Here is a 23398-nt window from a genome sequence, read left to right as displayed (position 1 = left end):
ATAACATAACTATATATCCGGTGAGTATTTGAATAGGACTAAGAGTTTCAATAAAACACCAAATATGTAGACCATTTGAATATATATAGTCAAATTCGATATAGTAGATCGTTTATGTGAAATCAATTATTTCAAATACGTGGACCTTGGGCTTCTTTTATTTATTGTTGGGTGTCTAATGGGAATTTGGAAATTGTTGCTATCTCAATTTGGATATTAATATAAGAGTGGAAGAAAATTATATCGCACGTGGTCACCACATATGAGATGTTAATCAATGTTTTCATTAATAATTTCTTGATTTTTTATTATCAAAAAAAAGTCTAATCTCCTGTATATAGAAAGAGTGTTTTTGCTGGAAGGAAAATAATCAGCTTGATCTTTATATGCTGGAAGCAAAATACTAGTAAGTAATCAGAGTTCGAATTCTATTCTTGAAGTTGCAAGAATATAATTTTTTTGTGAATTTTTAAGATTCTATGTCAATGGTCTGTCTTTGTCCAAATCGATAAAAATAATACTACGGTTAAGATACGTTTAAATTAGCCGAGACCACCGAGAGTATAAACAAGCATACTCCTGAGTCCCGACAATGAAAGGCGAGTACATACGAGAGATGTTAATCAATTTTTTCGGTCATTAATAATAACTTGTTTATTTTTTATTGTCAAAAGTCTAGCCATGTAAACATCCGAACCGTTTGTCTCGGTAACCAATAGTTAGGATTGCCAAGACGGTTGGATGGTTGAGATTACACACAATACGGTGCAATCCAAATCAATGATTATCTAAACGGACGGTTCGATGTGCACTTGTGCACACCGTGCAGAGCACCATCCTAAAATACTGATGTACATATATGTGTGAGAAGCAAACCCATCAATTAAGGGGTCATATCCCAACCGGTTTTGGTTGAGACCAGTTTGGACTGATTGTGGGTCATTTCCGAGTCCATAACAATGATCGGAACCGTTCATTTTTTTAGAATTCGTTGAGAATATTGATTACGCCAAAATCACGTTAATCGGATATCGTTTGATATGATGTCGAAAAGCATTAATCTTCAAATAATTGTGTCAAATGATTTGCAATCCAGTGTTGCACACCTTTGTTCTTACAAACTTAATGCATTTTGAAATCATGTCAAACTATATCTGATCAAGGTGATTTTTGACGTGATCAATGTCTTCAACGAGCTCTAAAAATGAACGATTTTAATCATTATTGTGGGACTGAAAAAAGCTCACAATTAGTTCAAATTGGTCCCAACCCAAACCGGTTGGGACACGGCCCCATCAATAACGGGAGTGAAGTATAAACCTTGGGGCTACCGCTGTTTATGGAGCATCTCCTATCCTCTCCCTCTCCCTCTCGAGATAAACTTATTTTAGGTTGAGATGTAAATTTGGAGTTTACACCGTCGCTATGTGTGGGTCTCATCGATATTTTATTACAATAATCTGAATCGTTAGTGTATATATACAAAAAATTAGTTTGACCCAATATCGATAGATATATCAAAAAAATTAAATTCTGATTTATAAAATCAACAACTTGAATCATTTTAACTTAAAAATTATTGACAAAATCTAGGTTGTTGATTTTATAAACCAAAATTTAATTTTTTATAGACCAAATTTAATTTTTGATGGACTTATTGATATTGAGTCAAGCTGATTTTTTGCTCATATATACTGTTTTATGGGTCTTACAAAATGAACAATTCAAATTATTGTAATAAAGTGTTGATGTGGCCCGCGCACGGCGGCGGTGTACGGTGTAAACTCCTTGTTTACACCTCAACCGGAAAGAAGTTTATCTCCTATACTCTCTCATTTTCTCTCTCTTAGTCCAGCGCACTTATCACCACCACAAGCTGCATGTGCATACATACCGACCTGAACTGATAGTACAGTGGGTTTTGTACATATTCTCTCTCTCATAGCAGCTTTTTAAGTGCTGCTACTCTTCCTCTCTCTCTCTCTAGCATAATTTGCCTCGGCAATCTCCATCGGCTCGCATACCCATTTTCTACGGGAAAAACCCATACCCAGGTCGGATACCCAGGTCAGTCTTCTTGGATTTTCCCGTATTGGGTTTTCCTTTTAAGATTTCCATTTCACCGAGTTGAGTTTTGTTCGACCACCGTTCAAAAAGAGTGAATATTACCATATTTTTTATTGGTTAAAATGACATGGATTTCATCATAAAATAATGTCATGTTTATCAAAAAAATGTATTACATAGTAATGCTTACCTTCTTTTAGAGTAATGTTCATCTTCTTTTAGGGTAATGTTCACGTTCTTTTACATAGATAAACAAAATTGCACTCAATTTCACCCTCCCTTTGTCCACTTCTCTCTCTTTAGATAACATAGAGAGAGAGAGAGATAAAGAGTGTAGAGAGAGAAAATTCAGTTTGTTTGCATGTGCAATGTGTCTGCAGATTCTCTACCCGACGAGTACCCTGCACACCTATTTGTCTTTTCCTCCATGCGACTTGGCACCACTCGTTTAATCATTGACGCGCAACTGATCACAACAAAACCATTTAGAACGGGGAAATGCCCTTAATAACGATTCCATCTCCCTCACCTAAACAATCACAAACTTCGCAAACTAACCCATTTCAAGACTGATACCTATCATGGGTACGAGCCTCTTCTTCAGTAAAAATCCCTTTCTGGGCTTACCCACGTTGGAACTAGCCTCAATTTGCATAAACTTGACATTGCTCCTAGTTTTCCTCTTCACTGTAGCAGCTCGACTGATACACACACGTGTTGGTCGAATTCAAACTTTTAAGGAGTCTTTCAATTCAAACACAGCTTCAATCTCAGCTCGCAACACTACTGACTGTGAAATTCAGATTAGAGAAATTGGTACTGGATACAAAGCTTCAGTCTTTTGTTGCTTCTATGTGCTGTTTTTGCAAGTAATGGTTTTAGCGTTTGATGGTGTTGGTTTAATAAGAGATGGGAAGGGTAGTACATTCACGAATTGGGTCCTTCCAGTTTTGCCTGCATCTCAGGGTTTAGCTTGGTCCGTCCTGAGTTTTTCAGCCCTTGGCTGTAAATTCAGGGCCTCTGAGAAATACCCACTTTTGTTGAGGGTTTGGTGGGTTGTGTCCTTTATCACTTGTTTGTGTACTTCGTATGTTGACGGGAAGCAAATGATAACGGGAGGTTCAAAGAACTTGAATTCTCATGTTTTGGAGAACTGGGCCGCCACCCCGGCCCTTGCTTTCCTATGTTTCGTAGCAATTAGAGGTGTCACCGGTATACAAATATTTAGAAACTCTGATCTTCAAGAGCCATTGCTTCCAGAAGAAGAAGAAGAAGTAGGGTGTCTTAATGTAACTACTTATAATGAAGCAGGGTTATTTAGTTTGGTCACACTTTCTTGGTTGAACCCAATTCTTTCACTTGGAGCGAGGAGACCACTTGAGCTTAAGGACATTCCACTCCTTGCACCGAAAGATCGGTCCAAGGCAAACTATAAGATTTTGAATGTGAATTGGGAGAAGTTGAAAGCTGAAAATCCTCAGAAACAGCCTTCTTTAGGTTGGGCTATCCTCAAGTCTTTCTGGAAGGAGGCAGCTCGTAATGCCATTTTTGCTGGCTTGACTACTCTTGTTTCTTATGTGGGTCCATACATGATTAGCTACTTTGTGGATTACTTAGGGGGAAATGAAACTTTTCCCCATGAAGGTTATATTCTTGCCGGAATATTCTTCACATCAAAGTTGGTGGAGACCTTAACAACTAGGCAGTGGTATCTTGGAGTTGACATTTTGGGTATGCATGTGAGATCCGCTCTGACGGCTATGGTGTATCGTAAGGGACTCAAACTCTCAAGTGTGGCCAAGCAAAGTCACACTAGTGGCGAGATTGTGAATTACATGGCAGTTGATGTTCAGAGAGTAGGGGACTACTCTTGGTATCTCCATGACATTTGGATGCTTCCTTTGCAAATAATTCTTGCTCTTGCTATTCTGTATAAGAATGTTGGGATTGCCAGCGTTGCGACTTTGATCGCCACCATTATCTCCATTCTTGTGACAGTTCCATTGGCAAGAGTTCAGGAAACTTATCAAGACAATTTAATGGCTGCCAAAGACGACAGGATGAGGAAGACTTCCGAGTGTCTTAGGAACATGAGGATTCTCAAGCTTCAAGCTTGGGAGGATAGGTACCGAGTGAAGCTAGAAGAAATGAGGAATGTCGAGTTTAAATGGCTTCGGAAAGCTCTTTACTCTCAGGCTTTTATAACATTCTTTTTTTGGAGCTCCCCTATTTTTGTTTCAGCTGTCACTTTTGGTACTTCCATATTATTGGGAGGTGAGCTTACAGCAGGTGCTGTTCTTTCAGCTCTTGCTACTTTCAGGATCCTACAAGAACCCCTTAGAAATTTTCCTGATTTGGTTTCGATGATGGCTCAGACAAAAGTGTCTCTTGACAGGATATCGGTATTCCTGCAGGAGGAAGAGTTGCAGGAGGATGCAACCATTGTTGTACCAAGAGGCATCACCAATGTGGCAATAGAAATTGAGGATGGGGAATTCGGTTGGGACCCTTCTTCTGAGAATCCAACCTTATCGGGCATCCAAATGAAGGTGGAGAGGGGTATGTGTGTGGCTGTGTGTGGCGTGGTTGGTTCTGGGAAATCGAGCTTTCTTTCTTGCATTCTTGGTGAGATTCCAAAAATCTCTGGCGAAGTAAGTTTTGTTTTTTAGCTTTGAACTTCTCTGTTGTCTTTGTCACCTTGTTTTTCTCTGGGACTCAAGGATCAAAATTTCCTTTCGCTATATTGTTCAGTCAGCTAGGAAAGAGAAACGTTTTCGGAAACATTAAAGGAATGTCAAAGCTAAATGGAAATGTAAGAGATTGATAATTGTTGGATTCCTGTAATAGTTGTTGAATCTGAAACATCTCAATGATCCGGTACATTACATAGCATTACACTCTGTTTCGGTGGAAAGATTGGAACTTCTTGTTCCACTAGTGTTTTGTTTCAGTTGGCTAGGACATAGAAACTTTTTGCCACTTCGAGTTGAAAGGAAAGGAAATTTTGTTCCTTGCTGGGACTACAGTTCACAATATAAGTTTTCTTTTTGTGCGTCTGCTTAGGTTAGAGTATGTGGTTCTGCTGCTTATGTCCCTCAATCAGCTTGGATACAATCGGGAAATATAGAAGAAAACATACTTTTTGGTGGTCAAATGGATAAGGCCAAGTACAAGAATGTCATCCATGCCTGTTCACTAAAAAAAGATCTGGAGCTTTTCTCCCATGGAGATCAGACCATCATTGGCGATAGAGGTATAAATTTGAGTGGTGGCCAGAAGCAACGTGTGCAGCTTGCTAGAGCCCTTTATCAAGATGCAGACGTTTATCTACTCGATGATCCCTTCAGTGCTGTTGATGCACACACAGGATCTGAATTGTTCAAGGTTAGTACTCCTTATTGTGTATTCTGTGGTACAGTATAATTGGTCAGAGTTTGGCTGAACATATGATATGGAACTGCAGGAATACATACAGACAGCGCTAGCTGCGAAGACCGTGATTTTTGTGACCCATCAAGTTGAATTTTTGCCAGCTGCTGATTTGATACTGGTATCAGTCTCCATCCATTTGCCTCGTGCAATTTTCCTAGTTTAGTTTTCCGCCTCTTTAAGTTTGGGATGAGTGGTAGAACAAGGGCCAGAAGCCCTTCAATAATGTAGGTTTGAACCTGGCTTATATTAGTAAGTTGAGAATTTCCTTATCATTGTGGAAAGGAGGGAGGAAACAGTCCGTTTGGATGGAGGGATTTGGTGAGACACCAAAGAAATATTGTTTATCACAAATCTCACCATCTTTGGTGAGAAACAAAATAGACCTATGTGCTCACAATTTCTCTTCATTTCTAACTTTTTTACTCATCCGAACAAGTGATAGGACCCTCATTCCTTTTCTTTTCTTTTCTCAGTCTCACCAAACCCCTTCCATCCAAACCAACTATGAGTGGAAGCGTTCCTTGTTTAGTTTTTCTTCGAGCTTTATCCTCTAAGCATAAAGCACATAAAGACTGAACTCAGTGACTTTTTGTTCTTTCAGCTGAAAGAGCATGATGAAGAAAGATTATAGTCTTCGTCCTGAGATGATTCCCCTTCTGTTTTGCAGGTTCTTAAGGAAGGCCGTATCATTCAGGCTGGGAAATATGATGACCTTTTGCAGGCAGGAACTGATTTTAAAACATTGGTTTCAGCTCACCATGAAGCTATAGAATCCATGGATATTCCCAATCACTCTTCTGAAAAGTCAGATGAAAGCCACCTTTGCAATGGGTCCACTATTTTAATTACGAAACGTGATTCAGCTGGGAAAAAAATTGACAGTTCAGTGAAGGAAGTACAAGAAGGTGTATCAACTTCAGAGTCAAAGGCAATTAAAGAGAAAAAGAAAGCAAAACGTTCAAAGAAAAAACAGCTTGTTCAGGAAGAGGAGAGGGAGAGAGGAAGAGTTAGCATGAACATGTACTTGTCATATATGGCTGCAGCATATAGAGGCTTATTTATTCCACTCATTATTCTTGCACAGACATTGTTTCAGCTGCTTCAAATAGCTAGTAATTGGTGGATGGCTTGGGCAAATCCACAAACTCCAGGGGACAAACCTAGGGCAAGTAGTATGGTCCTTCTTGTTGTTTACATGTCTCTTGCTTTTGGGAGCTCTTTGTTTATACTTGTCCGCGCTCTACTTGTAGCTACTTTTGGTCTAGCAGCTGCACAAAAATTGTTTCTAAAAATGCTTGTAAGTGTATTTCGAGCACCAATGTCCTTCTTTGACTCCACTCCAGCCGGGAGGATCTTGAATCGTGTAAGTATATGTTTTGTCAAGGATATGAGCATTACAAATGTTGGTCTCGTACCTTCTTAATTAGCTCAATTAAAGGTAATGGTTTTTCATTTTGCCCTTTTTTGAATTTTCCAGGTGTCTATTGATCAAAGTGTTGTCGATCTTGATATTCCTTTCAGACTTGGTGGGTTTGCTTCAACAACAATCCAGCTTATCGGTATAGTGGGCGTAATGACAAAAGTTACCTGGCAAATCGTGCTCCTTGTTGTCCCAATGGCCATTGCTTGCTTGTGGATGCAGGTGATTCACAACCTTCTTTCTTGACTTTGTATTCTAACTATATTCCCATTTGGTACTTCCAATATGCAATGCATGCCCAGAGTTCTGAAAGAATCTCCATCTGACCAAAAGAATTTCCGAGTTATTGTGGTATAAATATGAGTGTACCACTATTGTTTCCTTGCAATCATTAGCCTATTTCTGGAGTATTTCTTAGTTTCTCCTGTATATTTTCAGAACTCAACCTCTGTGTGTATTCTTTTTGATTCCTTACCAATTATTTTATCCTACTTCTGGTTTGTTCGTGTTATGTTTTTTTCTTCGCAAGTTAATGAAGTAAGGGGCTGTTCAAATGTGTAGAATTAAAAAGTGAACAAATTAAAATTCTGATGTGGTAGTTCTATGCATGCTGTTTAATTGTTTCTTTCTCACCAAGTAGGATGCAGTTTTAATTGTCATTCAATTTGACTGTATCCAGCGAATGTAGTACCTGATTAATTTGTAATATCTGCGTGCAGAAATACTACATGGCTTCATCAAGGGAATTGGTTCGCATTGTTAGCATCCAGAAATCGCCGATCATCCATCTTTTTGGTGAGTCGATTGCTGGAGCAGCCACAATTAGGGGATTTGGGCAAGAAAAGCGATTCATGAAGAGAAACCTTTATCTTCTTGATTGTTTTGCTCGCCCGTTTTTCTACAGTATTGCAGCCATTGAGTGGCTCTGCCTACGCATGGAGTTACTTTCTACTTTTGTATTTGCTTTCTGCATGGTTTTACTTGTGAGCTTTCCTCATGGGAGTATAGATCCAAGTAAGTGTAATAACGTCTACTTAGATGAAGTTGAAATCCATGTGTTGTAGAACTTATAAAGGTTGATATGAAAAATCAATGACAGTTAATGTAAAACTATCACTTGGTCATTGTTACACCATCTCTAACATTAATTTGCAGTTTCTGACCAAATTTGCTTTTCCCATGTAGGCATGGCAGGCCTCGCTGTGACATATGGCCTTAATTTGAATGCGCGGCTATCGCGGTGGATACTTAGCCTTTGCAAGCTTGAAAACAGAATTATTTCGATTGAAAGGATTCATCAGTACTGCCAAATCCCTAGCGAAGCTCCACCGATAGTTGAGAATTCTCGTCCACCATTGTCATGGCCAGAGAGTGGAACAATTGAGCTGATAGATTTAACTGTATGCAGTTGACTTCCAACTTTTGCTGGTGTCTTCATTCTGATTCGAGAATGAGCTGCATTAGGAAACTACCTGATCTAGCTTATTTACTGGCTAATTAATCATTATTGTGATGGCTATTTACCGGTAAGAAAAATCTGATCTGACTATTTTCTTTTTATCTAAAGGTTCGTTACAAGGAAAATCTTCCTGTAGTGCTCCATGGGATTACCTGCAAATTTCCTGGTGGAATGAAGATTGGAATAGTAGGGCGAACTGGTAGTGGTAAATCGACTTTGATCCAGGCATTGTTCAGATTAATAGAACCAGCAGCTGGGAATATTATTATTGACAATATTAACATTTCAACGATTGGTCTTCATGACCTCCGTAGCCGTCTGAGCATCATTCCCCAAGATCCAACCTTGTTTGAAGGGACAATTAGGTGCAACCTTGATCCCCTCCAGGAGCACTCAGACAAAGAAATTTGGCAGGTTAAGAAGTCAACTTACTAAGCTACTTAGTTTTTCTTTCTTGGTTTTGGTATACGCATACATGCTTTGTAAAAAGTTCTTTCAATTTTGGAAGTAATTTGATGAAGAACACAATTGACTACTAATCCTTAAGTTATGAAGTTAAGAAATAACCGAATATTATGGATATCTGTAGCGAGTTTTAAGTTATTCTATTCCACAAGTAATCACATTTTTTTGACATGAATTGTATTTTCTTCTCTCAAATTCATTTCAAACTCACTCGTGGTTTCTTCTGCAAAAACTTGCTTGTTTTCTGCTTGACGTTTTTGGCCAGTGTAGCATATGAGTGTATCTCGACTTGCTTAGTAGACGTCCTTTTTGGCATTGCGTCCCTTTAATTGTGACATTTTCATTTGGTGCAGGCACTTGACAAGTCCCAGCTTGGGGAAGTAGTTCGGCAGAAAGAGCAAAAACTTGATACGCCAGGTATATTTGCAAAAGATTTGCGCATTAAATTTTTCTTTATTCCTGTTACATCTGGAAGCTTTCCTTATTGTTGTCTGCGGTTAATCGAACCTAGTGTATTTGTTGTTGATTTATAGTTTTAGAAAATGGAGATAACTGGAGCGTTGGGCAACGGCAACTTGTTTCTCTAGGCCGGGCTCTGCTAAAACAGGCTAGAATTTTGGTTCTTGATGAAGCCACGGCTTCGGTTGATTCGGCCACAGATAACCTTATTCAGAAGATTATCCGAACAGAGTTTAGGGATTGCACTGTGTGCACTATTGCTCATCGTATCCCAACTGTAATCGACAGCGATCTGGTTCTGGTCCTCAGTGATGGTGCGTACATTGATACTTATACCTATTTATTCGATATAGTAGAGATGAAAGTTTCGTGTATAATTTGCAATTATTTGTAGTTTAATTGGATTGCAGAACTCACCAATGTAGAATTCGTGACTTCGATGCTTTTGCCATCTAGTAGTTGGAAAAGTGAATACACCATTAGAAATTAACGGAATGAGATTCACCTAGGGATGAATGGCCCGCCCTTGGTGGTTCATATTCTGTTTTTGATCGTACAGCTATGTTCTCTTTTTCTCGATGGGTATACTTTACCAAATGGAACTTATTGAGATTATGAGCCTATTTTAGAGGGGAGATGACGAAATAAGGGAGGGAAATACATGAAAGAGAGAAAGAATGTGAGAAAGTAGACCAATGACCCGGGAAGTGTGGTTTAGTTAGGGAAAAGAAATGGCCACAATGCCCGTTAGTGTTTGCGCTTCTCCATTTGTTTAACTGACCTGTAGAAGGATAATACCAATACCTTTATCTGCAAGAGGGAATGTTTGTTTCTTTTTGCCTCATTTTGATTTCTGGTGAGCTTCAAGTAGGCTGTGGCATGATTGCAAGGTATTTGTGCTCCCCTTATCCTGTCACGTACCCTGAGTAGGGTTCAATAGTTAATTGTTCAATTGATCTTTATGTCCGTTCATATCTCTTTCTCTCTCTCTCTCTCTCTCTCCCTCTCTCACACACACACACACATGTTTGTGTATGTATGCAAACCTTTGAGGATCAACTGTCACTAACAGGTCATATTGCATCACCTTTTCTCCTGATTGTGGGGTGAAGCCTCAGAGGGTTTTTTTTTTTCTTAACTTTTTCAAGCTAATTGAAGCCTAAATCTTTTCTTTTACGTCAGTAAAACCCATGGTTTCATATTCCCGATTTTGGCTCAGAATTTCCTGGTAGCTTTATCTTAGGTTATTTATATGCACACACTATGCTGAAGAATCAATAAACTTGATTGTGGGATGCTTTGCAGGCCGAGTTGCAGAGTACGATACTCCAGCACGATTGCTGGAAGACAAGTCTTCCATGTTCCTTAAGTTGGTGTCCGAGTACTCATCTAGATCAAGTGGCATCCCGTACTTTTGAGTTATACGCGGCATGCCCAAGAAACCCGAGATTAAGCAAGAAGAGCAACAGATGGTACTGCAGTGAACAAAACCCTGCTTGTGCTGCTGCTTCAATTGGGAAACAGATGAAAGTGAAGGTGGTGTACCGCAGACTATCAGCTCGAAACCTCACAAGTGTGTCCCAGATAGTTTTTCCCTGTTCGAGGAATTCATGTGCCCTTCCTACACTGTATCGAGAAATAAATCAAGGGAAACGGAGTGATAATAGTGATTTTCTCAAAGCAGAATGGAGCGGCGAGACGTGGAATAAAGTGGGTTTAGGATTTTACAGTAGGGTTTAAGTTTTTTCAGCTTCGTATAGCGGGTTAGACAATCCATCCATGTTGTTCTCTCTAGACCTTTTAGTTCATTACATCAAGTCATCAAATGGAAGTTTTGTTTTGCTTCATTTGCTTGCACACTGGTATTCTTGCTCTCCCTTCTGCACAGGTTTCGGATTTATGCATGCACAAAGGGGTAAAGTTGGAAGAAAGTTTTGTGAGGCCACCGTGGATGGGGGCATATGCCCATATGCAAAACAAGCAAAATGAACGTAACGAAACAGGAACCACACGGTCCTTGTAGCTTCAATCTCACAACATTGCCATCTTTTCACAGTCGTTACGAAACTTGAATGGGAGCCACACGGTCCTTGTAGCTTCAACCTCACAACGTTGCCATCAATTTCTTGTAGAACCACATTACCACCGTCTGCAATGAGAGAACCTTCAACCTCACAACGTTGCCATCAATTTCATGTAGAACCACATTACCACCATCTGCAATGAGAGAACGTCGAATTTCATCCAGCACACCGTCCACATTTTCTGCAGTTAAGGGCAGCTCCACAGCAGAATCTGGTGCAGCAACTGCTTTTACAACTGAATACAGTAATAAAGGGAGAATTTTTCATAAGTCCACTATACCACTTTCCAAACCCCATAAGTCCACTTCTAAATTCTATAACCTCCTAAGTCCACTAACCTATTAGTAAAGATATAATAACCCTGGTTAGTCTAATATACCCCTGCTTTTCAAAAACGTTTTGCCCCATTTTTTTTAGCCATTTCAAAAAATTTCTATCCGAAAATTTCAGTCCCCATTATAAAACCCCTCCCCCCCCCCCCTCCCCCCCGTTCCCCCCTCCCCCCGTTTCCAAAATAAACCAGGCTGAGAGGAAAAAAATGGAGACGGTGTGCTCCTCCGTTCCATCGTCTGTTGTCGTCGGCGTTCTTTGTCGTCGTCTTCAGACAATCTCTGTCGTCCACCAACAGTCGATCTTGTTCACCAATAGTCGCCGTTGTTGCCCTTCGTTTCGGTCGGACGTCGTCGCACTCGTCGCAGTTGTTCGGCTTTGTTTCTCCATCGTCGTCAAATTCTCGTCGTAGTTGTTCACCTTTGTTTCACATCCTCGTCGCCGTCGATCAATCTCCGATTTCGTTCGATTCATCTCCGTCATTCTGCATCCTCGTCGCCGTCGAAACCCTTCGGTTCATCCCCATTGCCGTCAATCTCCTCCATTTGATTCGATCCATTCTATATGTTTCTTAGAAAACTAAAAGTGAACGCTGGGTATATATGGTTATATATATTTGATAGGTTGGTGTATGGTATAGTTGAATTAAGTTAGGAATTCGATTGATAGTATATATGGTTATATCAATGTCGATTGACAGTATATATCAATGTTGGTTAAACTGTGTGTGAATAGATGGTTCTACGTGGTATACTTTTTAATATGGTTATATGATGATACAATTTATATAACCTTATATATTTATTCAGAAAATTCCAAATATATCATAAGCAAGTCAGAGAGGCCGTTGCGCGGACCAAATCAATAAATGATTGATGAAAAGCAGAATTATAACCTTATATTTTTATTCAGTAATAAAAAAATCAAATAATCAAAATACATGGTCATATATCAAAATCTGTACAACGTTACACAGATATATGTAACTCTTAAAAAGGAGAATATATAACGTCATATATGTACAATAACGTTATATATAGTGTATCAGAAAAGGAGAATCTTCGACTGTTATATAACGTTATATAAGTACAACAACGTTACATACGAAACTATATCAAGATCAGTATATCTGTGATTGGCGTGATCAACATTCCAAATAGAGAGAGACGAGAGAGATATATACCCGTGATTGGCATGATTTGCAAAACTAGAAGGGATAATGGGAGGATAATGGGCTAAATTGATGGGATTTTGATTTCAAAATTAGAAGGGATAATGGGAGGATAATGAGCTAAATTGATGGGATTTGAATGGAAGGGTAATTCTGTCAGGCAATAATTCTCTTTTTAAATGTAGTGGACTTTATACCTTACCAAATACATATTAGTGGACTTAGTGGGTTAGAAACTTGATCAGTGGACCTAGTGAGTTAAAAACATGCTATAGTGGACCCTAGGCTAATTTTTTAAGTAATAAATAGAGTCAATTTTGAAAATATGAGTAAGATTTCAATGAAGTACCATCAACTACAATAAAGAATTAAGATCAGATTTTGAGATATTGGAGCATGAACACAGGGCTTTTACACTTTGCAATTCGCCTATGCAGAAATTTATCCAATCGCCCCATATAACCCATAGAAGTACACCTCAAAATAATGAAAAATTATAGCTTTGGTGATGAAGACAAGAATTGCCAAACACAAAATCCAAGCACCCAACAAAGAGGATCGACCTGAAGTAAAATTGGAAACGTGAAATAATGAAATCGATAACCTAATATTAATCATGTACAATTCAGATAAAAATTGAGCTTTTACATACTCTCCTCAAATATTGTGAGGCCAGAATCAATTCGCAAAGAATTAACGGTCGTCTGTGACTAAAGGTTTGGAGAGAGAGAGAGAGAGAGAGAGAGAGAGAGAGAGAGAGATAATGAATGAGGACGACGACCTGGATCTTCCTCACCTTGGGTGGGTCGATATTTGGGAGAGACTGAAACGATGCTGACCAGGTTTTCTTGAGAACTCGCGTATTCGACCCTTGAGGTTCATCAAACGACGTCGGTCTAATACCACATAGACTTCGCATCTTCTACCTGAGAAGTCCTCTCAAGCCTAATAATTTGTAAATTGCTAACTTATTCTGAGTTTATTTCTTGATCGAAAGTGTTCAAGTGATAGAGCTTGCCAAGAAGACAAAACTTGATAGAGATCATGTTATTGGGATGTCAATTGATGCATAATCGGTGATGATTTTGGCGAATTATTTTTTAGGAAAACAGATTTGGCTGCACGTGATAAAACCCACATCGCGTCTTGAACATGCGAGGTACATTGAAACGGCGTCGCAATTACCGGAAGCTCCCATTTTAGGAACTACGACGACTAATTGGTAAATTGCAAACTCATTTCGAATTTACTTCTTGATCGAGACTGTTCAAGTGTTAGAGCCTGTCAATTAGATGAACCTCGTTGAAGATCATATTGATCGATCATGAATTGGTACATAATCGGGGACAATTTTGGTGATTTTATTTTTATAAAAATAGATTTGTCCACACTTGAGCAAACCCACTTTATACATTAAAATTACGGAATAAATCCACTCCGACAAAAGAGAGAGAGAGAGAGAGAGAGAGAGAGAGTAAATGCGGTGGTTGGTTCTTCAGCAGACGGAAGGAAGGAATTGATGGGATTGGTCTCATTGCCATAGCAAAGAGGTCTTCAATTAGAGAAAGTTTTCGGTGTCGGATGAGTATATCCCACGTAATATCCGCTCAGCACATCCGGGTTAGTCAGTCGGCCCAGTCCATGTGCTTTTCTCTCTTTACGTGTTTTGCGCTTAGTTCATTACATCAAGTCATCAAATGGAAGTTTTACGTCTTCATTGCTTGCACAGTACTGGTATTCTTAACTTGCTCTCCCTTCTGCACAGGTTTCTGATTTATACATTACACAAAGAGGTAAAGTAGGAAGAAAGTTTTCATGTGAAGCTACTCTGATGAAGGCCCTTTTTTGGGAAATTGTGGAAAAGGAGAAAAAGATAAATGAAAATTTTTACTACAAAAGTTCCTCCATTGATTGTTTGGTTTCAGAAGAAACAGGAAATGAAAATATACTAAAATAAACTATTGAGCGCAGTAGAATTTTTCTTACACATTTTCTCGCACTTTCTATCCTAGTTATCTTTTCTTCTCTTCAATACTTGGGCATGTTTGATGCTTGGATTGCGAATTGTAATCCCCCATTCATGATACAAGGAAACATGTGACACGTGTTTTTTCAGGATTAGTTAATTCTATGTTTGTTGCGATCAGCCTAGGTTAGACGGAGACTATTTGAAACCTTAGCCTTAATAGAATGAAGTCATTTAATTAACAAATGGTCTCAATCCATGGTTTTGGAGTCTCCATTGATGACCCTCTCGATGGTTCAGACCCGGCCATAAAATCACATCAATGAAAAGAGCATTTTTCTCATCTTTAATTTGGTGGTGACCATTTCCAAATGGCCGCCTTTTTCTTTTTTTTGGGATCTTTTTCTAAATGACCTTTTTCAGCCCTCAATTTCTTTACGTAGGTTATTGACGGATAGTTACTTTTTTCTTCTCTTCAATACTTAGGCGTGTTTGATACTCGGATTGTAATTTTCTATTCATGGTACAAGGACATGTTTCTCAGAATTAGCTAGTTTCACGTTTGTCGCACGGAAGTGCTAACGATTAGACCAGACTAGAGAGGGACAAATTGCCCACTTAATACCCCACGTAAAGGATTATTCAATACTACCATCCTGAATGGATGATACGGAGTATTAGTTAGTCCAGATCTTTGGGATTATTTCCCTCTTCATTCATTTAATTATGAAAAAAAAATGATTCTTCATTTTGTATTTCATTCTTTGTCCTACCTAAATCAAACACAGTACGATTAATCTGTCCTACATAAAAATTCCATCTATTATCCTAGAGATTCACATATCTCCTCTATCTCCGTCGCTATTTGGGATCTTTTAACTGAAATACATCAGTCTGAAATATATATTTTTTAATCAGTCATCAATCTGAAATACTAGTAGCTGCTCTCCTCGTGTGCTTAATAATACACGTAAATGTAATGGTATTGGCTTATGCTGCTCTCTCACTCGAATCATTAGCATCAGTAGCCCTTCTAGTTATTAGATTTCGAAAAGAAGCAAAGTTTTTTTTTTTGTAAAATAAAAGCAATCAAAAGTCAAAACCAACCTTAAAGAGGTGGGTAATAAACATCAATTTTCCATAAAAAGGAAGAAAAATCCAAACGTGATACCGATGCCTTTGGCTTTGATACGTCGACAGACGAGGTTGACACGGACAAAACATGTGCACGCCCACCAACCGGCTTTCTTGTTTTTCCTTTCTGTTCTGTTCTCTACTGTTTTATTATGCCTTTCCCAAATCCAACCGGTGGCTGACGCTGACGCTCCATCGCCGTCGACTCGGTCGCACCGTATTCGTCCCCCCCCCCCCCCCCCCAACCTCCCTCTCACGACTCTCCCGTGTCCCCCTTCACTAGTTGACCCCGCCGCCTCTCTCTCTCTCTCTCTCTCTCTCTCTCTCTCTCTCTCTCTCTCTCTTAAACGGTATCACGCGGATTTTCCCGCAAAATTGGACCGAGTGTAAATTCAAACGTAAACAACAATCAATCAACCAACAAACAAAACCATCTTTCTCTTTCTCTCTCCAGGACTTTTACTTCCCGGCCCCATCTCTCTCTAGAATCCTTGGTTCCTTCACACCGAAAACACGCCCTTTTTATTTGAGCCGAAACTCTATTACCAAACACAAAATCCTGTCTTTGTTTATTTCTAGTCAGGGAATCAGAGTTTGAAGTGAAAATCTTGGGGAAATTGGATTATAATTTTGGCGGGAATGGGGATGGGGGTTGTAGATGAATTGGAAGGAGGAGGGGGGATAGCGAGGAGGCTGTGGATCAAATTCAGGAACGAATCGGTTTTCGCACTCTACACCCCGTTCGTGGTGTGTTTGGCCTCTGGTGTTTTGGATCCTCAATCTTTTCTCCATTTTGTCTCTCAGGATATCTACTATCTCCAAGCCTTTTCCCACGCGTAAGTTCTCTCTCTCTCTCTCTCTCTCTCTCTCTCTCTCTCTCTCTCTCTCTCTCTCAGCCCCGGGCAATTTTTAGTCAACCACTCTCTCTCTGAGCCCCGTGCAATTTTTCGTCAACCAGACTATTGACACAGGTTTTCTATACATAGATTGTGCACAGATCGCCGTGTCCCATGTGTGTCATGCAAATGATCTGATCCAAGTTGTTCATTAAATTTAGTCAATTAATAAATTTAAAATAGTTGTTCGATGGCCCCGGCAAAAAATCAGTTGCAAATCTGAATGAAAAGTATTTATACTTAATGAACGATTCACATCGTTTGTGTAGGACCCAGAGTGAACCCCACACAGCAATCGGTGCACAATCTGTGTTGACAAACTTTCTAATTTTTCGGGACCCAAAGTGAACCCGTAAAATGAGGCCGAGGCTCGGTGATATATTTCATTTTATTTACTTTTTCACAAGTTAGATGTCTGGGTTTGTTTACATGTACCTCGATTATAATTTATTTTTGGGGTCCAATCCTGCCTACTTTTGGGGTTTCAATTAAAGTCATGGCTTTGTTCGGTATGGATTAGCCCCGAAACAGTTGACAGCACGTTTAGCACCTAAGGGGTTTTGAGACCTTATATAAGATAGAGCAAAACTTGAGGGCTCCATTTGATAACAGTGATAGATGGGTGGAATTTGTAAGGAGATGAGATTAGGATTGAGATTGATAATGAGAAGAGATTAATAATGAGAAGGAATTAGTAATGAGTATGTTTGTTTGAGATGAGATTGAATTGATAGAAGCAATTAGTAATGAGAATGTGTTGGGGGTTGGATTGGGATTAGTAATACCATCTCCCCGGGATATTCATAATATCCCATAAAGCCCACCTTACTAGTTCCAACTCCCAAGGGGCTAATAGTCCTAACCCATTTTGAATTACCAAACAAAAGATTGGTAGTCCAATCTGAAGGTCTAATAAGTTTATCAAACGGGGCCTAAATTCTAACCCGAGTATTTTATAATAATAGTAACTTAATTCTCACCGGAGTATTTTATACCAATAAGGCAATAACTTACGGTGATAGTACAATTTAATCGCAACGGCGCAACATTACATTTTTTATTGACTAAAATATACTATGTGGTCCTATGTTTATGCTAATTTGTTCTTAATCAATTGAGTTTATCATCCGATGTAAAGATACATTTAGGATCACTAATTCGGATGCTTAATTAAAAATCCGTCAAGAATGAAACCATCCTCCAGGCTCCATTCACTTCTTCACATTCTTTTAAAAGGTCTGATAAATCAACCAACATTTGATTTTATATTATACTATAAAAAGTTTTACTGATTGGGGGAAGCCATTCCCGATAAAATTTGGGGACCCGAAGCGACAGCCTTGCTCGCGTGGTGTTATTTGTTTGCATGTATCTCTAAAAATATCCATACCCATAAATATCTGCTGTATGTTTGCTGGTATTATTTGTTTGCATGTTTCTCTAAATTTATCCATTGTGGAGTCTAGGTATGAGTTGGCCGAAGAATGCGCAGATGATGACGACGACAAAATTGCGATCCGGAATCTGAGAAAACGTGTTTCAAGGAAGCTCAATACCCATGATGAGACTGTCCGAGTAAGCTTCACCATCCATTTGTTATACCCTTTAATTTCCGATTAGTTTTACGTAGAAAACTTGCATTTGTTATTTCGTAAATTGTCTTTCTGCAAAATCTAATTATCTTGTTGCGTTTAAGCATTTGCGGCCTGAATTGCTTCATTTGTTGGTCTAAGGATTAACAAAACTTTTTTGTTATGCCAATATTGGTCATTGTTAAGAGGTTTTATCAAATAAAGATTACGTATTCGTAGCCCTCTGAAACAATTGGCACGTGAGTTGTATGAGGAGTAGAAACCAAGGGGCATAAGAACTTGGCACGTGAGTTGTCAACTCAAAATCTTACATGGCAATATTGCCATGTTAATAACAACGCTAAAGATCAATTCTCCCATGGTTTGCATGGAATACTTTCTGGTCGCTGACACATTAATGGAATAGATGCAATCTCGGGAATTAAGCAGGTAGATCATTGGAGCGTACGATTGCATCCAACCCTTACCCAGGCCTGCAGTAGCGGGAGCCTTGAGCAGTGAGTAGCCCTTTATCATTGAAGCTTTTTTGTCATGGAGTTCTACTTTGTGAAACTATGGACTATTATACTTTTGTATGAGTAGTAGAAAGTAGAAACCATATCTAATCAATATTCCCGTGGGTGTAACTCTTTATCCACAACGTCATTGCTGTCTGACCTCTGAAACCTCAGACAGAAAATATGACAGTTCTCTTCTCGTGCTCCTCAGCTCAAGTATTTTGTGTCTTCATTTGAATCAGTTCATTTGAATCAGTTCTTCGTTGATGTATCCCATATGCCTTGGGGATTGATATCCTGTCTAGTTATTTGATGTTAATTGTTAACCAATGAAATCCCCATTTTGAATCTGCGGGGCTTTGGCAGATTAGAATGTGTGCATGAGTGCAAATGAGTGCCTATGTGTGACCGATGAGTATCTTTTTGTAGCCCCTTCCTCTCTTCTTTCTCTCAATCAAAACTTTTCGAACTGTGGTTCATGATGTGGCTTTCTTACGAAGAGAACCTGCAGCTGCAACTACTAAAGGAGGATAAATGTAGAATCTCATTTGATATTGCAAAATTGGACTCCTGTCTATTTAAGCTCTTGGTGATTCAGTTGGGTACGCATTCTAAATAACCAATTATGTAGGAGTGGGGCTTCGAACTTCCAAGTGAGATCGTTTCTGACAAGGCAACAGTCAAGTATACGGATTTCTTGCTGGCAATAGCTTCAGGGAAAGTTGAAGGAGAAAAGTTTCGTGGTAAGATTGCTACTCCTTTCGAAAAGACAAAACTAGCAGCATATACACTTGCTGCTGTGGGACCTTGCTTGAGGCTTTATGCCTTCATAAGCAACGAGATCCTTGCTCTTCAAGATCCTGATCAAAGCAATCACATCTACAAGAAGTGGTTTAACAGTCTCTCCGCCCAAAGATTTGAGGTTCGTCAGATTAGTCAAATAAATATTGTCCCCGTGCCTTAAGTTTCATTTGTTTTTAATGTGAGATGTTTATGTGATTTTCCATTGTTTGGTGAGACCAAAAGTAAGAAACTAATTTTCAATAGAACATGTTTTCATGATTTGGTCAAAATAGTGTTGGCAATCCTTGTACAAATTTTTTACCCTTCAGGTTCACTTTTCAGTTGTTCAGCAATTGCTATGCATGTATATACTCCCTCTGTCCTATAAAGGATGTACATTTTCACTATTCACACCTTTTAAAAAACTATCTACATTTCGTAATGGGAACTGATTTTCGCGCTCCAAGATTTACTGCACGCGCTCCACCTTTTTGTTTTTATACTGTGATGTTGCTGGCAACATCAGTGTATATTTTGTTTTTACACTGTGATGTTGTCAGCAACATCACAGTGTAAAAACAAAAAGGTGGAGCGCCTGCAGTAAATCTTGGAGCGCGAATATCAATTCCCTTCGTAATTATAATATTTTTATGATTTGAAAATTTTGTTCAATAAAACTAAGTGAGATGTATCAAACAAGATTAGAAAACACTATAAATTAAAATAGATAATTATATGAGATGTGCGAAGAGGGAAAATGGACATCCTTTGTGGGACGGAGTGAGTATATTATACTAATATGTTCATATCGGGTATTGTACTTGCAATCTCAACATTTTTATTTGTTTGTAGTTCTAAGAAAAATGCTTCTGCTGAGATCGAGTTATGTTTTGTTGGTTTTCGCGCTATTATTACGTGACCAAACCCAGAACACAGAAAGGAAAAATTAGTGTTCTGTGAAATCATTATGCGTGGAAAATGTTCCATCGAAACAAACAAGCCAAAAAATCTTTCCTTCGTAGAAGCTGAGAATTGGTTATTGTGGTTTTGAATTCAGGAAGCGGCAATCCAGATTGAAGACTTACTTGATAAATTAAGTGTTTGTTTGACTGGAGAAGAGCTCGAGATCATAGAAAAGCTCTATCATCGAGCTATGAAACTTGAAGTAAAGTTCTTTTCTGCTCAACCAATTCTTCAGCAAACTATAGCCCCTTTTTCTCAGCCTCATGATCCTGCCGAACAAAGTCTTAGCATATTTTGTGATTTTGACATCACATGCACTGCAATTGATTCCTCTGCCCTTCTGGCAGAGATGGCAATTAGAACAGCACCAAAGACTGATGTGAATGGATGTGAGACCCAACTCAGTCGAATGTGCTCAGCTGATTTGCTTAGCACATGGAGTGTTCTTTCCAGCCAATACACTGAAGAGTATGAACAATGTATCGAAAGCATCACGGGCGCTGAAAAAGGTATTATGACTTATGAGTACGGTTTTCTTGATTCATGTATCGCTCTGTAATTGGTATGTCAAGAACTATAAGGTTGTGTTTGGTTTGCTGGAATGGTTTTGGAAAGGATTGGAATGAACATACCTCGGTCTCTCAATGAAATGGCCTTTCACCCAAAATTGGTGAGCATACATTCCGTCATTTTTTGGCCCTACCTTCCATTCTAGCTTCACTCCAGTGAACCAAACACTGCATAAATTTCATTAATATGGGAATTCTTTGGTCTATATGGATCCAAATGATCTGTGTTTTGCAGTGGAGGAATTCAATTACGAAGGCCTATGTAGAGCAATCGAGCAACTATCTGATTTCGAGAAAAGGGCTAATTCAAGAGTGATCAAGTCTGGTGTACTAAAGGGTTTGAATCTGGAAGACATAAAACGGGCTGGTGAACACCTCATTTTGCAAGATGGTTGCGAAGGTTTCTTCCAAGAGATAGTGAAACGTGAAAATCAGAAGACAGACATTCATGTGCTCTCATACTGTTGGTGTGGAGATCTCATTCGCTCGGCTTTTTCATCACGTGAGGCTTCTGGAACCTGTGCATGTGTTAACCATTCACTCTTCCAGTACGATACATTCTTTCCACATTTCACACCACCTTTTATCTACATACACTGAGATGTGGCTAACTCATGACTTTTAGAGAGTCAGAAACTGATTTGTCTCCCGTGGTTATGCTTTTGCCTTCATTTATCATTCTAACACGACAATTCAAGTCCAACTTTTTGTTTGCTAATAACTTGATAATTGAAAAGCATGAAATTCCAAGAGGTAGAACTAATCGTGTTTGGATGAATCATAAAGAGTTGCACTTGCATGTTGAGCAGGGGATTTAAGGGTTCGGAATGTACATTCAAACGAGTTGGCCTATGAAGACTTCATTACGACAGGTGATATCATAAAGAAGGTGGAGTCTCCTTTAGAAAAGCTTCAAGCCTTCACCGACTACACAAAGGGCAACAACGAAATTGGCAAGCACTCCACCATTTACATTGGAGGTTCAGTGGGCGACTTGCTGTGCCTTCTGAAAGCAGATATTGGCATTGTGGTCAGTTCTAGTTCCAGCCTGAGGAGAGTGGGAGACCAGTTCGGCGTGTCTTTTGTCCCACTCTTCTCCGGGCTAGTGAACAAACAGAAAGAACTGATTGAAGGCCGGTCTTTGAATTGGAAGGGGTCTTCTGGCATTCTTTACACCGTATCTAGCTGGGCCGAGATACATGCGTTCCTTTTGGGGTCATAGAGAAAAATCTCTCTCGATCGCAAACACTATTTGTAGTTCTACTGAAAATTTCTATGCAGTAGGGTGCATGAATTCAAGATGGTGGCTAATTGTGACTACTAGTCAGCCATTGTCTATATAATCTATTTTTGTTGGAGTAACCGCTTTTTAGAGGTTAAGAATCCTACTATTTAGGTTATTAAGGCGGTAAAAGCCCGTCATTATTATTTTTTATTTTTTCCTTTTTTTATAAAATTTTTTAATCACCCTAGAGTGGTAAGAGTATGATCATCCTGGGGGGTATTTGTAGGTAACATTTTATTTGGAGTGAAAAATGTATCTATTAGCTTCTTTGAAAGGGGAAGTTAGGATCTTATCTGCATAGCAAAACAAGGAGTATCTGGATTATGGGCATGTATTCCATATGGATCCCTATTTGTATTTTGTTTTTGTTTTTTGTCAATAATATAAACGACTGAATAATGTAATCCACTAGACTGAAAATGGGGAATTTGCCCCATTTTGGAGGTTATAAATGGAGAAGTATTCGTATGATTTCAAGTGTCTATTTCAAAGTTGTTAATAATATTCGTACCGGTTAAGTGTACCGTTTTTTTGCATTGGGACAGTACGTACCAATACAGGCTGCGTGTATCTCAATACCGTTTCAAATTTATTGCAATATATATCTCATATACTATGTAAGATATTTATGTACTAATGCAAAACTTGAAGTAAAGAAATATAATGGAGTATACTGTAACTTTGATATTCCTAGTTCTACTAACAAGTAAACATGATTAACATATTATACACTCCAAGTTTTATATAATTATCTAAAATTCAAGCCTTTTTCTATCAAAGGAAAAATATCACTATTATTTCTATAATGGTCGAGATTTCGGTACAA

The 23398-nt window shown here is 38.9% G+C and overlaps 2 protein-coding genes across 3 annotated transcripts; both read left to right on the top strand.

Annotated features, from left to right (window-relative positions):
• Positions 1-2344: 2344 nt before the first annotated feature.
• On the top strand, positions 2345-11149 carry LOC131313217 (ABC transporter C family member 5-like). 2 transcript variants are annotated; one of them, XM_058341400.1, is made up of 11 exons: positions 2346-4718; positions 5131-5451; positions 5531-5617; positions 6167-6862; positions 6977-7141; positions 7639-7933; positions 8105-8319; positions 8487-8792; positions 9197-9260; positions 9377-9616; positions 10608-11149. In XM_058341400.1, the coding sequence occupies exons 1-11, from the start codon at positions 2649-2651 to the stop codon at positions 10718-10720; spliced, it is 4572 nt and encodes a 1523-aa protein (XP_058197383.1). In that variant the 5' UTR covers positions 2346-2648; the 3' UTR covers positions 10721-11149. The 2 variants fall into 2 exon arrangements, with proteins under 2 accessions (XP_058197384.1, XP_058197383.1); XM_058341401.1 differs by lacking the exon at positions 9377-9616 and having other exon boundaries at positions 2345-4718.
• Positions 11150-16061: 4912 nt separating this feature from the next.
• LOC131313216 (bifunctional TH2 protein, mitochondrial-like) lies at positions 16062-23054 on the top strand. Its single transcript, XM_058341399.1, has 6 exons — positions 16062-16823; positions 18350-18458; positions 19604-19894; positions 20813-21227; positions 21523-21789; positions 22097-23054. The coding sequence occupies exons 1-6, from the start codon at positions 16627-16629 to the stop codon at positions 22507-22509; spliced, it is 1692 nt and encodes a 563-aa protein (XP_058197382.1). The 5' UTR covers positions 16062-16626; the 3' UTR covers positions 22510-23054.
• Positions 23055-23398: the final 344 nt, after the last annotated feature.

This window comes from Rhododendron vialii, chromosome 13a, assembly GCF_030253575.1.
Source record: "Rhododendron vialii isolate Sample 1 chromosome 13a, ASM3025357v1".
In the NCBI taxonomy this organism is placed as follows: Eukaryota; Viridiplantae; Streptophyta; class Magnoliopsida; order Ericales; family Ericaceae; genus Rhododendron; species Rhododendron vialii.
The sequence above is the reverse complement of the archived record's forward strand: the minus strand, read 5'-3'. Positions and strand labels throughout refer to the sequence as shown.